Source organism: Talpa europaea (assembly GCF_964194135.1).
Source record: "Talpa europaea genome assembly, chromosome: 15".
Classification (NCBI taxonomy): domain Eukaryota; kingdom Metazoa; phylum Chordata; class Mammalia; order Eulipotyphla; family Talpidae; genus Talpa; species Talpa europaea.
In genome coordinates, this window is record NC_140083.1 from 81,192,512 (window position 1) to 81,209,160 (window position 16,649).

Sequence of the window (16,649 nt, forward strand, 5' to 3'; positions counted from 1 at the left end):
AATGATATTATTATACTTTTAGCATTCCCATTACCAATTATAACAAGTGAAAAAATATTGCACACCATTAATATTTGTATCATTTCAATATTAGCTGTGGAAATATTAGGGATTGTATTTTTGTGATGGAAACGAAATATATTATAGTTTTTATTACACAATTCACCTTTCAAACATTGAAAAAAACTTGCAGAGTTGACGTAGAAAATTTACAGAGACAAATAATGCACAGTCAATTTTTTTGCAATTGAGTCACATCTGAATATTTTTTCAATCATAGAAAAATATTATGCTGTGAGCACATTCATAATGCTACAAGTTTACATCTGTCTTCTTCTATGCTTCTAGAAGAAAATACAAGAACATTAACATTTGTACTTCAGTGCTTTATAAACTGAGTTTTTTCTTAAAAGAGATATTTAAGCAATTATTATGGGAATCAAAGACAGATTTATCAATTATTTAATTTTTAACTTTTGATTAAATATTTTAAACACTTTTATTGAATAGGAATCCATAAGGCCACAAAGTTTATTATATACACCTAAATTAGTGTGTCATTATTTTCTGATTAATTAGAGAGGTATAACAATCAGAAAGTTGAGGGAAAATGCTGAAGAACTGGTCACTTGAAAAGAAAACATCTTTGCTCTATGACGATCACTTACTCATTAAGTTCAGGACTTTTTCTCCTTTGCCAGAGTATAGCATCCTAGAAAGATATCATTACATCGATTAATGAAAGAAAAAACAGGTTCATGTGGCTACTTATGACTTGAGAGTAGATATGAGAAAAATGCATTGTGACATAATCAATAAAAGAAAAAGCATATGTAGACCAGTGAATATCAAAATTACAATACATTTTTCTCACTCAATTCTGGAAACTACTGAGAAGCTCATAGACAATCCTCTCAACAAGTTCAGATCTTTTGGATACTAGGAGGAAATCATACAAAGAAGAAACAAATTATTGTCTGGGCAAGCATAAATTTTTAAATGATAGGAACTTAGAAAAAGAAATAAAATTCAAAAAAGTTAAAAATTATTGATGTTGAGCAGATTTTGAAAGCTGAATAGGGGAGTATATTGAGAGATTCACCAAAGGCTGTAGAAGATTTTATAGACCAAGATAAATCTAAAAATGAGAAAGGTCTTTGTATTTCTTTAACCTTTTGGACCAAATTCACAAAATCTCCAGATTTAAATAAAAGAACCCATCCACAGTCCTGCTAACAAAACATTTCTTAAATCAAAAATTTTGATTATAGGTCTTTAAAAATGCAGCTTATTTCTATAACCCTTTTGATGATTGAAAACAGCTCTTTCATATACAGTTGCAAGAGTTTGCATATTATTTGAATACACAGAAAGATTTCCCCATATATTTATTTCATATCATGGTTAATTTTAATCATAAAAATATTAGTTATTGTTGTAATCTTAAACAAAATTCTGGATAAATATATATCTAAACATAATATAGATTCTAGCCTTATGTTACATATGTATAAAAATGGTCTGTAAAATATTTACCTACAAGATGCTGTGATTATTTTGTCTCAATTTAGTCCCTTTTTTCAAGTTCTAAATAGACATACCTATTCTCATGAGTTCTGAATATTGTTCTTATTATTGCCATTCTTGAAGCAAATCTCTATATACCTATCTACTTATGTAGATAAATACATAGATACTGTATAGATATATATAAAATATAGACACAGGTATAGATATAGATGATAGATCTGAAGATATAGATATTTATTTACCTTAATCATTTTGTGTTATATACCATTTATCAAAAAATAGATAAATAGTCAACAAGAAGTACAGATTAAATAGAACACAATTGGCACTAAATAAAAAAATTGGGGATCACGAAGAGGCAAAAGATGAGGTAGAAACTCAATAAATTGAGCTTATAGAACCTATTTAAATATACTTCTAATTCCTTGAGAAGAGTATAATTGTTTTACTAAGTCATTAAAAGCTTGTTTCACTTGTTTGTTCCTCAGAGTGTAAATAAATGGGTTTAACACAGGAGAAATGGAAGTATTTAATACTGACATCCCCTTATTCATGGTCATGTCATCTTTTGATGAAGGTTTCATATAGATGAAGATACAGCTGCCGTAGGAGATAGAAAGCACAATCATGTGGGAAGAGCAGGTGGAAAATGCCTTCTTCCTTTGCTGGGCTGATGGGAACCTTAGAATTGTTCTGATGATATAAACATAGGATGAAACCACACATGCAAGAGTGATGATGAAGAGCAACACTGAGCAGACAATGATCATCTGTTCCATGAGCCAAGTATCTGAGCACGCGATCTTCATCAGAGGATTAGCATCGCAGCCAAAGTGGTCAATGGCATTGGAGTTGCAGAATTCCAGGCCCAGTAACAAAATAATTACTGGTGATATCAACAACAAAGTCCCCATCCAAGAGCAGAAGACAAGCATTTTGCAGACCCTGTGGTTCATGATGGTCACATAGTGCAGGGGTTTGCAGATGGCCACGTACCGATCATAGGACATAGTGGTCAGGAGGAAAAATTCTGTTACTCCAAACAAGTTTATGGAAAATAGTTGGCATATACAAGCATTATAAGTAATGGTCCTGTCGCCTGTTGATAGACAGTACAAATATCTAGGAATGCAGGCAGAAGTAAATAAGATTTCTAAGAAGGAAAAATTCTGGAGAAAATAGTACATTGCAGTTTTAAGGTGGGAATCCACTAAAATGAGGAGGATAATGGTCAGGTTTCCAATTATGCTCAACATGTAGGTGATAAATAGAAATATAAAAGTCAGAATCTGCAGTTGTGGGTCATCTGTTAACCCCAGGAGGATGAACGTAGTTATTGCTGTGTGATTTCTCATTCCTGGCTCAGGAACTCTTCCCAATCTGCACCTAAAACTGAGAGAGACATCTCAGAAAAAATATTCTTTTCATATGGGTTTTTGGTTAGAAAGTCAAGTCATGTAATTTATTTGAATTAATGACAATTATTTTAAAACATCTGAATCCTTAAAATGCCATTTGATTGGCTTAAAATCTTGTATCTCAAACATTATGAGCACATATAAAGAGTAATACATTTTACACTGCACTGGGGTGAATATTGCATTCACATGTAACAAAATTGTATACCGGAAACAAATTTTTCAAGAAATAACTAACATTTAACTTCCCTTATGATTCTTTTTTAATCTATCTCATTAAAAATAAGTGTTATTGTTAAATTGATATTATAACTGCTATTTGTAATGACCTGTGACTTGGCAATAACAGAATTATTTAAGGATTCATTCAACAATAATATAGTATAAAGAATGATAGGATCATTTCTCATATTTTCAAAACTTTGCTCTTTATCAGTTAATTTTTGAAATAGATTAACTCATAGCATATATCTGTTTCCCCACAAGTAATCACTGGTGAACATTAAGTTGTGCCTTTTTCCCAAGATTTTCCCATCTTTGGAAACTAAAATTTAGCTGTGTTTCATTGATCAACTTGAACCTTTTTTCCCCTAGATAAACTGTAAACACCTGGGATATTCTGATGCAGACATTGGCTGCTCCATCTGGTACAGCAGTTGAGGACCCTATTCCACCGCCATTTTGAAACCTACAATGAATTTACAAAGAACATCTCGTCATAAACAACATCCCCTGACTCATAAATCTGATGAGTTACTTGAATGTTTATGCCTTAGCCTGATTTTCCCTGATGACCTATTTATTTCCTTTGGTGCAAAACACATAGAGAGTGTTTTTCACATTTGAAGGATTAATTAGTGAGTGAATGACCTGCTGAATTTGTGGACAACAGATATTATCCTTATTGATTGATGATTTCAATCTGTATTTGACTCACTAAAACACATTCAATCTCTTCTTATCAATCATTCATATTATTAGCTAGGTAACTATTAAATAGATGGTCTAGTTTTGGTTTTTAAAATTTCCATAATTTTCTCTAATTTCTGATTTCCAGATTAGTTTTAACTATTTATGATATAGCGTCTACAGAGATCAGAACTTTAAAAAAAAAAATATTTCCTGGGCATTATCTTAATTGTTAAATGAAGTATAGTAACTTTCTTTGAGTTTTTCCATGTTTTTGACACTATCAAACCAAAGTCTAATGGTTCTACATGAGGTGTCTATGCTGGGGATCCTCTACCAAATTTCACTGGTAGGTGCCAAAACAAGAATTAAGGAAAAATTAGACAAGTTTCTGAGATTGTGACCTAAGGAGAGTATGCAAGGCAAATAACAATAGAAAATAATCAGCTGCTTCTTCAACATAGAGGAAAAAGCATTTGAAAGTTTCAGCATTTTGCTGAGATTCTCCCAGAGAAAATTTACATTTGTGGGACTTTGTGCCTCTAATGCTATCTCTTGATACTCTAATATCTACCCCTTTCTTTCAGGTTTTAGTTTAATGCTAGTTGGACCAACATTTCTGTTTACTGTTGCCGCTGCAGCCTATGATGATCTCACTGTTATAGTGTGGGTCAATTTTATTTTTAGAACCTCTGTCTCCAGTGGCAAGCTTTCTTCCAGGGCACACACAGTGTTCCCTCAAAGTCACTGAAAATGGCGAAGAGAGATTTCATGTTTGCCTTTTCATCCAAGAACATGTTCTCATTTAAACTGCTTTAAAAGACATCTAGAAAATATTTCTATTTGAACCTAACATAAAAATATACTCAATGTTTTATTACCTTTTATGTTATCTAAATATGAATGCAAATCTCTATATTATATTACTGTGGACTGATGTGCAGTAACAAGATAGTTCAGTACTTTATCAGCTTTTGATATTGACTGTCTAATCTCACTTCAGTCAGTTCCCTCAATATCATGTGACTCATGATATTTTAATGACTAATGACACAATGACACATTGTATCACAATGACACAATGACACAAGAATGCTTGCACATAGTAAGTTAAAATGTCTACCCCCAATTCTTTCTCTTCTGTATTTTCCTCTTCCTTTTTATGTCTATTAAATCATAAATTACTCTAGAACTTATGGTAATAGATCTGGACACAAAGCAATGTCCACTGTGACCAGTGAATTTTCTTTTCTGTATTTGTGCAGGTGAATTTTCATAACTATGGCTATTGCCATTGTGAGTAACTAAGACCAATGTTCAGGCTTTGTATACAAGGCAATAGATATTTCTATATATTTTTCTCAACCATAAATATGTCATTAATGAAATGGGATATTTTGTAAATGAAGAAGCCAATCTGCATTTTCGACTGTGGTGAGGTAGCAAAGGATCTCCCACTGAAAATATCATTGGTTTGTATATGAAAGTTTTTTAAGTGCTTGCGATAAATTACACTCACAAAAATCCTAAATGTATGTTTTTCTGGTGCCTAAATAATTTAGGTTCATTTTTTCCCATTAAGATACTAGCAGGGCCTCCCCTGGTGGCGCAGCAGTTGACCACTGGGCTGTAAAGGTGCCCACAGCCTCTGCAGCGCCGGTTCAATCCCCAGACACCAGAGATGGTCCCACATGGCGCCACAGACCTCTCCTGCCACGCCCACTGCTCCTTTCAGCAGTGTACTTCGGTCCTTCTGCCTGTTCTGCTCCCCACTCTGGCTCTGGTGAATCCTCTCACCCTCCCACGCTTCTGACTGTACCCAGTGCTTGTATAAATAAATAAATAAATCTTTTTTTAAAAAAAAAGATACTAACAACAGTTAGCAATCCCACTGCCCACCTGTGACTATGCAGGTGTCCCTTTTCACCAGCTCTCTCCCTCTGCAGGGCAGCAGCCTCCTGCCGGCCTGTGACCTGTCGAGGCCGCCAGCCTGCAACCATGCAGGCCTCTCTTAGCAAACCTGTCCCTTCTGGGGCAGCTCATCCTGCCCACTTGTGTCTATGCAAGTGTCTTTAACTGTTTTATCCCTTCCCTAATAAACCTGCCCTTAAAATATATATAAAAAAAAAAGATACTAACAACAGACACTATCAATCTTCTATATATCAGACAACAGTTTATCGGGACTATCAGAGGAACATGATCAGCGCCTTGAAGTAATTATTATCCTGAAATTGGGCAACATTAAAGGAATCCCACTGGAATTGAATCTTCTAAAATTAAATAAGAACATTCTTAATCCCTCAGGACTTCAATAGCATCCTAACCCAATCCATGTCCCAGGCTCCCCATCACTCCTCTGTACTCATAAACACATGCCTTCTGTTATACTCAGATATTAATATAGGTTTTCATAAAGTAAAGAATTCAGGTGTATTTTTAGTGTACTTATCATAGTATTTACATTTTATTAGCGCAATGATTATACTAACAGTGTTGCAGCAAACTTGACATTTATAATGAAGGGGAAATAGTTACACTTTAGCATAAATAGCTATGCTGAAAAAATTACATTGGGAGGCAGATAACTTGTGAATGTCCATCATATTATTCTGTTCCAAAGAGTCCTCCTAAATCACTCAGGTTCATTCCTGAAGACCTGGGCTATCTATTATGGTGCTACTCTTGCTATGAAGAAAAAGAGATGAACAGGAACTGTTCATCAATGCAGTCCAAGGATGAATCCCTTGGGGCTGAGATAGATTGTCCCATGATCCCTACAGATGCCTGCAACAAATTTACAGATTTTACAGATGCATGCAATAAATGTTACTAATGAATCTAATCACTTAGCATTTCACTTTTATAGAAGAAAATAATATCATGAATTCTGTTCTTTTCCTAGTATATCTAGATTATTACTATTCTAATTTTAAACATAGTAGTCTGGTATTTTTCTAAGACCATGAACTAGAAAGTTGTGTAAAAACACTGAACTTAACAAACAAAACATACTTACTCTCCTGGAAAACAAAAATGGCTTTAGTTGACTATGCAAACCTGAGAGGCTCAAGATGAAAATGAAGTGTAAGGAGAGTCCGTCTGTCCATAAATGCCCGTCATGGAGTTTTGCATGTTTCCATGACATCTTTCAGGAACATACATGACAGCAGGTCTCCATGATTCCCACACAGACACTCTTTGATGTCTTTTTCCCCTGCAAGTCTGGGAAACAATGCTCCTTATATCTTAGAACAAAAACACTTATTTTAAACGTTTGATAAATGTAAGATGATTTTTATAAGTTTCAGAAAGATAATTCCTGATATCTTAGGACATAAAAGTTTACACAATGAATTTAGATGTTTTGTTATCTGACTTTTATGGATGTGCAAGGACCATCTGGGTGAACCAAGGGCCCTTGTGACCAAAGTGCAAGCATGATAATGACTCTAAGGAGAAGTGAATGTTGGCAAAGTCCTACAGAGACATCAGGGGGAGCAGTGTCCTTGGGGACAATATGACACAATTTTACCTAATGAGAAAATGTAATCCTGGCACCTCTTCAACTCAGAATAAAAAGTGTGAAAAAAAGTAAAAATTAGTTTGATATTAAACTGCCACATGCCTTCCTTTTACAGTTTTTGGGTCCAGATGAGTACATGTTCCCATTTATAGCTCAAATTTCTTGGTCCTCTAGTCTGCACTGGGGCCAGGCAGTATTGCAAACAAGACAAGGCCCATTTCTTTGACATCTGAGGCTTGAAACAGCTAAAGTTTTTAAGAATGCAGCCCACAGATGAGTCCCATGGGGCTGAGATAGATTGTCCCATGATTCCTATAGCAACAGTGGGAAAGCACTTGCAATGGCTAGTGGATGGCCTTGCAGTGGGAGGGGTGGACACCCTACCAGGAACTAGGGTTTCCAGCTATGGCCAGTCCTAGGATACAAGGACAGTTGTACTTTTATATTAAATTAATTCATTTGCTTACATTATTAATTTTTGTATTGATTTCTCCCCTCTGGTGTAGTTCTCTTAGTTCTACCACCATCATAGCACCTGACACATCGCCACAGCTCTTTGCCCTCTTCCCTCCCCTGTTATGCCCCCTGTCCATCCCCTCCCCTGCTGTATGCCTTCCATCTATGCTCAGCTACAAGTTTTGTCTTTTTTTTTTTTAAGATTTATTTATTTATACAAGAACTGGGATATAGGCCAGAGGCGTGGGAGGGTAAGAGGATTCACCAGAGACAAAGTGGAGAACAGAACAGGCAGAACGGACCAAAAACATTGCTGAGGGGAGCAGTGGGCGAGACAGGAGAGGTCTGCCATACCATGTGGGTATCTCCCTGGCCAGCGGGGAATCAAACCCACGCTGCAGAGGCTACGGACAGCTCCATAGTACTGCACTCAACCTACTGCAGCACTGGGGAGGCCCTACAAGTTTTGTCTTTTTCATGACCGTTTGCTCGCTTTCTTTATACTCCATGTAAAAGTGAAACCATCCAATATTTATCTTTCCACTTCTGACTTATTTGACCTAGCATTGTTCTTTCAAGTTTCATCCATGCTACCACAAATGGAATTAAATATATTTAAATATGTACATATTTTTTACATCATTGTGCATTTTTGTGGAATGTCTGATTTCTCCTCTCAGGTGTAATCCCCTTAAAATTCCCACCGCCAAATCCCCAAGCACCATCACCACAGTCTCTTTTGCTTTTCCCTCCCCTGTTTATAGCCTTCTCCCTCCCCCTCCCCTGCTGTATATCAGACAATTCTTTTGGGAACATCAGTTGCTTTGGTCAAAGTAGGTCAAACTTAATCAGAGAAAAAATAAATTATTCTGGGCAGCAATAAATTGCAAAATGGTGAGAACTGAGAATAATTTTTAAAATATGAAGAGTAAAAGTTTCGGTATAGAGTGGAGTTTTAAAACAGTTGTAGAAAAGGAAAATATTCAGGATGAGTCATCAACAGCAAAGGAAGATTTCATAGGACAGATAAAATATAAAATAAAAAAGATTAAGGATTTTTTTTTTGAGATAATGTCCACAAAACACCACTAACTGAAATAATGAAGTCAATTCACAATCCCGCTAGCAAAACACTTCTATAAAGGAAAAAAAACTTGGTATCTAAAAATCCAAAACAGCTTATCTCTAAAACGGTTTTGATAATTAAAAACTGCTCTTTCATATATGACAGTAGGATTTTACATACTTTTTGAAACCAGAGGAAGAATTCACCCATAGGTTTATAACCTAAAGTTTATTTTTCCTTATAAGAATTATTGTAATGAGGGCCTCCCCTGGTGGCGCAGGTGGTTAGCGCCTCGCTATGAAGCTGTCCGCAGCCTCTGCAACGTGGGTTCCATCCCCGCTGGCCTCAGAGCAACCCGCAAGGTGAGCAGACCTCTCCTGTCATGCCCGCTGCTCCCCTCAGCAGTGTATTTCAGTCAGTCTGCCTGTTCTATTCCCCGCTCTGTCTCTGGTGAGTCCTCTCACCCTCCCACACTACTGGCCTGTACCCCAGTTCTTGCATGCATGAATAAATAAATCTTAAAAAAAAAGAATTATTAATAATCAACTTCATCTTTAAAACCTGAAAAATAAACATCAAAATTTTGTATACAGACTATGACCACATTAAAAATTAGTCAAAATGTCTTCTGAATCTTTAAACCATAAGAAGTACAGATGACTTGTTCACAATTTGAATTAAATAAAAGCAGAAATTTAGACAAAGAAAAAGTGAAGTGGTGTTGAAACTTAAGAAAGTATTATTTCGGACCCTTACTTCAAGAGTCCCCTAATCCCTTGAGAGGGATACAATTTTATGACCAAGTCATTAAAGGCTTGTATCACTTGCTTGTTTCTTAGTGTGTAAATAAATGGACTCAACATAGGGGAGATGGATGTAGTTAATAGACCAATCCCCTTATTCATGACCAAGTCATCTTTTGCTGAAGGTTTAATGTAGATGAAGATACAGCTGCCATAGGAGATGGAAATCACAATCATGTGGGAAAAGCAGGTGGAAAATGCCTTCTTCCTTTGCTGGGCTGATGGGAACCTTAGAATTGTTCTGATGATATAAACGTAAGACAAAACCACACACACAAGAGTCACGATGAAAATCACCACGGAACAGGCAATAACCATCTGCTCTAAGAGTCCAGTATCTGAGCATGAGATCTTCATCAGAGGATTAGCATCACAGGCAAAGTGGTCAACAGCATTAGAGTCACAAAATTCCAGGCCCACTATCAAAATAAGTAGTGGGGATATCAGCAACAAAGTCACCATCCAACAGCACAAGACAAGAATTTTGCAGAACCTGCTGTTCATGATGGTCACATAGTGAAGGGGTTTGCAGATGGCCACGTACCGATCATAGGACATAGTGGTCAGGAGAAAAAATTGTGTTATTGCAAACACATATATAAAAAATAGTTGGATTAGACAAGCACTATAGGTAATGGTCCTGTCACCTGTTGATAGACTGTACAAGAACCTAGGAATGCAGGCAGAAGTGAATGAAATTTCTAAGAAGGAAAAATTCTGGATAAAATAATACATTGCAGTGTTAAGGTGGGAATCCACTAATACGAGGAGGATGATGGTCAGGTTTCCAGTTATGCTCAACAAGTAGGCGATTACTAGAAATATGAAAATCAGAACCTGCAGTTGTGGGTCATCTGTTAATCCCAAAAGGATGAAGGTGGTTATTGCTGTGTGGTTTCTCATTCCTTGGCTCCTGAATTCCTCTCAAAGTGTGTGTCAACAGGAGAAATCAGACTCAGGAAAAAAGGAAAAAATATTCTCTTCACATGGGTATTTTGTTAGAAAAGTCAAGTAATTTACTGGATTAATGATGTTATTTTAAAACCATCTTTTGGCTCCTTTAAATGTCACTTGATCGGTTCGAAATCTTGGATCTCAAACATATAAGGAGAATCACATCTTACATTGCAATCAGGTTAATATGGATGCACGCATAACACGTGATATTGCATACAGAATCAATTTTTTCAAGAAATAACTAAACCTTATCTCCCCTTCTCCCATGACCCTTTCTTAATCTAGATCATTTAAAATGAGTATTAGTGTCATTATATCAGTTATAATTGCTAATTAGTCATGACCAATAGCTTGGCAATAACATAGAATTGCTTAAGGAGTCATTCAACAATAATAAAACATAAAGAATGATAGGATCATTTCACAGATTTTCAAAAATATGCTCTTTATCAGTTAATTTTTCAAGTAGATTAATTCACAGCATATTACTCTGTCCCCTTAAATAATCATTGGTGAATATCAAGATGTATTTTCCCAGAATTTTCCCACACTTAGAAACTAAAATTTAGCTGTTTTTTTGTTGGTTGGCTTGAAACTTTTTTCCCCTGGATAAGCTGTAAACACCTGAGATATTCTGATGCAGACAATGGCTGCTCCACTTGGTGCAGCAGTTGAGGACTCTATTCCACCGCCATTTTGAAACCTACAATGAATCTACGAAGAACAAAAGAACATCTCATCACAACTAACATCCCCTGACTCATAAGTCTGATGAGTTACTTGAGTGTTTCTGACTTTCCCTGATGACCCAAATATTTTTTCTTTGGTGTAAAACACACAGAGAGTGTTTTTCACAAATGAAGAATTAATTAGTGAGCAAATGACCTACTGAATTTGTGGACAGCAGACATTATCCTTATTGATTAATGATTTCAATCTGTGTTTGACTAACTAAAATACATTCCATCTCTTTTTATAAATCATATTATTAGCTAGGTAACTATTAAATACATGGTCTAGTTTCCATTTTTAAAATTTCCATAATTTTCTCTAATTTCTGATTTCTAGATTAGTCTTAACTATCTATGATATAACTTCTACAGAGATCAGAACTTTAAAAATATATTTCCTGGGTATTATCTTAATTGTGAAATGAATTATAGTGACTTTGGGCTCATCTAAGTATTTGATACCATCAAACCCAGGTTATATAAATCTAGATATGGTGCTTGCTTGATGTTGCTATTCCTGGTATATTTTTATTTCTGATTTACCCTTTACAGGTATCTTTTTCTCTGTACATCTTTATAACATTAGTACTTCTCAGATTTGACCCCCATTGTCTTTTTATGTGATGTTCCTTAAGTACCATTTGTTCAATTTAGTGTTTAAAATTTGACAACTGGTTCAGTCATCATCAGACTGATGATATGATATCTGCATTCTCAAAGTTTCTTCAAATTGCACATGCTGATTATGGAATTCCACTCTCTTGTACCACTATTGCTCTTGTCTCATTCATTATTGCTTACAGAATCAAAAAACAACAATTACTCCTCGGTATTCACAATTGAGATCACATTAAATTGCTTGTAAGCTAGGCTCAATTAAAAAGCTATTGACTTGAGGATGTTTTCACTTAATTTTTGTCATTTTCTTGAGTCTAACTGGGAATTTTTTTGTCCTTTTTTATATTGTTTTTATGAGTTTATTAGTTTGGTGGTGGTGACCTTGTTTTCATACTAGATGGGTCCTTGTAACCCTTACTCCATTTCTCATTCCAGCTCAATTAAGTTTCAGCTTAAGCACCAACTGTAAAGAGTAAAGAAAATATTCTCATACTTTTAGGTCCACGTGGATCAAGCATTGAGATTAGTAGAATATTGTCAAGGAAAACAATTATATTGAAAGGGCAAGAAGATGAATGAGGATATGATTCTCAACTTTAGAACTTTATGAAATTTTTTGGCAGAGGATGGTTAAGATAATGTGGAAATATTGGCAGTCTAATGATTCTGCAGGTGATGTCTATCATGGGAACTCTCTACCAACTTTCACTGGTCGGTGCCAAAACAAGAATTAAGGAAAAATTACACAAGTTTCTGAGTTTTTAACCTAAATATAGTATGTAAGGAAAGTAGCAGTAGGAAATAATCAGCTGCTTCTACAGCATAGAGGAAAAAGCATTTGAAAATCTCAGCATTTTTCTTATTTTCCCAGAGAAAATTTGTGGGACTTTAATGCTATCTCTGAGGTTGCTACTCTCTAACCTCCACTGACCTTCTCTCAGGTTTTAGCTTAGGTGCTTGTTGGACCAGCCTTTCTGTTTACTGTCACCCCTGCAGCTATGATGATCTCATTATTACAATGCCAGTAAATTTTATTTTTAGAAACTGTGTCTCCAGCAGCAAGCTTATTTCCAACACAATCATTGTTTCTTAAAAGTCTGTGAAAATATTGAAAGAGTGATTAGATATTTGTTTTCTCAACCAAGAACATATTATCTTTTTAAACTACTTTTAATGACATGAGGAAGTTTTTCCATTGAACCTAATCTAAAAAAAACACTGAATTTTTTGTATTACCTTTTATGTTATCTAAACATGACCCCAAATCTCTACATTGCTCTCCTGTGGACTGATGTATACTAAAAAAAAAAAAAACAGTATAAGTGCTTTTATTCATTCACTTTGGTCAGCTCCCTCAATAACATGTGATTCATTAATATTTTAACCACTGAGAAAATCACATAGAATGTTTGCATGTATCAATAGTAAGCTAAAACTTCTACCCTTAATTCTTTCTCATCTTTCTTTTTCTTGTCCTACTCATTGCTTTTTGACACACACATTATTCTATATGCTAATGTATCTGGACACAAAGCAATAGCTACTGTGACCAGAGAGTTTTCTTACCTGTATATGTTCAGGTAAATTTTCATAACTATTAATGATTGTCATTCATGAGAAACAAAGACCAGCTCAGGGACTCTACAATTCTGTACATGAGGCAATAAATTTCTGACATTTCTTTCTCAACTATATATGGCATTAATGAGTGGGTTATTTTTGTAAATAAAGAATCCAAGTCTATGGATTTTCAGTGGTAGTCAGGTAGAAAAGTTCACTGACATCATTAGATGTAGATACTCGTGGAAGTACACACATAGAAAATACACCTGATTTCATTTACTTAATCAAAGGCTGCAAGATACCTGGATAAAACAGAAGACATGTTGAGGATTAGAAAGGAGTTATGTAGAAGCTGGGACATGTATTGAGTTAGGAGGCTAGTGGAGTCCTGAGAGATTAAGAATGTTACAAAAAGACTAAATGAAGTTTTTTTCTGGTCCCTGATTAATCCTGATATGGGATTATTCACCCATCAGGACATTACCAAGAGATCCTATCAATCTTCTAAGTATCAGAAAGCAATGGCTAGAGGGAGGATTTCATGGAGGGAGCACTGACCAGCACTCAGGAGAAGTCATTGTTATCTAGTAATTGGGAGCTGTTACATGGAATCCCATTGGAATTAAGCTTTCTGAAACCAAATAATAACATCCCTCAGGACTTCACTAGCCTCCTAACTCAATACATGTCCCTAACTCAATACATAACTCCTTTCTAATCCTCAACATGTCTTCTGTTTTATCCAGGTATCTTGCAGGCTTTGATCAAGTAAATGAAATTTGGCGTATTTTTTATGTGTGTACTTCCAGGAGTACCTACATTTAATGATGTCAGGGAACTATGGTGACAGTATTGTAGCAAATTTTATATTTATAATAAAGGAAAATATGGTTATATTTTGGCATAAATGGTGATTTGTGGAAATTATATTATTGGGCAGATCACTTCTGAATGTCCATCAATATTCTGTTCTACAGAGTACTGATGAAAGCATTCACACTCATTTCTTAATAACCCATACTATATACTATGATTGGTGCTAATCTTCCTGTGAAGAAAAAGGAGTGAACAGGAAACCATCTGAATCTTTACTCAGGCGTGCAACCAATATTCTTAATGAATCTATTCATTTTATATTTTACTTTATAGAACACAATAACATCAGAAATGACTTTTTTTCCATTTTATCATTTTAATTTTAAACAGAGAAGCCTGGTAATTTACAAGACCAAGGAAATAGAATGTTATATAAAAACACTGAAATTAACAAACAAAACATACTTACTATCCTGGAAGACAAAAATGGCTTTAGTTGATATGCAATCCTGAGAGTCTCAAGATGAAAACAAAAGTGTAAGGAGATTCAGTTTACCCATAAATGGCCCAACATGGAGCTGTACATGTTTCCACCACGTCTTTTGGAACATACTTGATAGCAGGTCTCCCATGATTGCTTTGATGTCCTATTCCACCGCAAGTTTGGGAAACAATGCTTATTGTATCTTCATATGAGACCAAAAATACTTAATTCAATCTTCTCTGTATCATTCCAATTTTAGTATATGTGCTGCCAAATTGAGCACAAACGCTTATTTTTAAGTTTGACAGATGTAGGGTGATTTTTGTAAGTTTCAGAAAGAGAATTCTTAATATCTCAGGACATAAACTTTACAGAACAAAATTAGATCATTGTTATCTGTCTTTTATGGCGGTGCAAGCACCATCTGGGTGAATAAAGGGCCCTTTGTGACCAAGGTGCAAACATGACTAATGGTTCTAATGAGAGTAAATTTTGGCAAAGTCCTGCATCAGTGGGAGTCCTGTCCTTGGGGACAATAAGATGCAACAACTTGGCCTGATGAGAAAACAAAATTCTAGCAACTCTTCTACTCAGAATAGAATGTGTGAAAAAGAAGTAAAATGTGTTTGACATCGAACTGCCACATGTCCTGTCCATTTACAGTTTAGGGCCCAGATGAGTATACTTCCTGTTAGTAGGTCAAATTTCTTAGTCTTCTAGTCTGTTCATGGCCAGGCAATACTGCAAAGAAAGACTACGCATATTTTTTTGAAGACTGAGGGTTGATTTATTAGTTGTTAAGAATGCAACCCAAAGGTGACCCCCTTGCGCTGAGATAGATTGCCCCATGCTCCCTACAGCAACAGTGGGAAGCACTTGCAATGGCTAGTGGTTGACCCTACAGAGGGAGGAGGGTGGGGCACCCTTCCAGGAACTAAGGTTTCAGTGTGGCCCTAGGATACAGGGACACTTGTTCTTTTTTTATTAAATTAACTCATTTATTTTCTCATTTCATTGTTAATTTCTGTTTTGATTTCTCACACCAGGTTTAGTCCCCATACTCTCACACACCCATAGCACCTATGACCCATCACCAAAGTCCCTTGTGCTCTTCCCTCCCATTTTGACTCTTGTCCATCCCCTGCTGTATGCCTCAGATCTATGGTCAGCTTGCAAGTTTTGTCTTTTTCATGACCCTTTGCTCAGTTTCTCCATAGTCTACATACAAGGGAAAACATCCCATATTTATCTCTCTCCTGACTTAATTTGATTAGCATAATCCTTCCAAGTTCCATCCATGTTCCATAAATGGCACAACTTTATATTTTTGGATCACTGAGTAGTGTTCTATAGTGTATATATAACACAACTTCATGATTCATTCATCTATTTTGGGACAGTTGGGTTGTTTCCAGTCTTGGCTACTGTAAATAGTGCTGCAATAAACATAGGAGTGCAGGTTTCCTTTCACATTAGTCTTTTTGTGTTTTGGCTAGATTCCTAAGAGTAAAATTGCTGGATCACATGGTTGATCAATTTTTAGGGCTTTCCACAGCTGCCATGGTGGCTGGACCAATTTACATTTCAGGGAACATTTTGGACCTTAGTAATGATATGCTAAATGGAACACTGTCAATTTCATGAGGGCTTGAATGAAGACAAACACACCTTCAAATTTATTCAGATGAATATTTTTAACAGCATAGTCTAAGGATTCTTTGGGGATATCTTTACATAGATCATCATGCCATGTTAGCAAAAACAGGCTGGTA

At 35.6% G+C, this 16,649-nt stretch overlaps 2 protein-coding genes across 2 annotated transcripts in view; both read right to left on the reverse strand.

Moving 5' to 3' along the window:
* The window catches only part of LOC311185533 (olfactory receptor 6C70-like), a gene marked incomplete at both ends in the record, with an annotated part of 58,708 nt that extends 48,097 nt beyond the window's left edge, over positions 1-10,611 (reverse strand). The window contains one exon of the mRNA XM_084256158.1: positions 10,525-10,611. Within this exon, the coding sequence (XP_084112284.1) occupies positions 10,525-10,611 (87 nt within the window). The remainder of the gene's footprint in view (positions 1-10,524) is intronic.
* Positions 1,948-2,885, reverse strand: LOC311184969 (olfactory receptor 6C2-like; the record flags this gene model as incomplete). The annotated part of the gene is given in 2 exon segments (XM_084255304.1): positions 1,948-1,970; positions 1,973-2,885. Coding segments are annotated over 2 exon segments (936 nt in total).
* Positions 10,612-16,649: the final 6,038 nt, after the last annotated feature.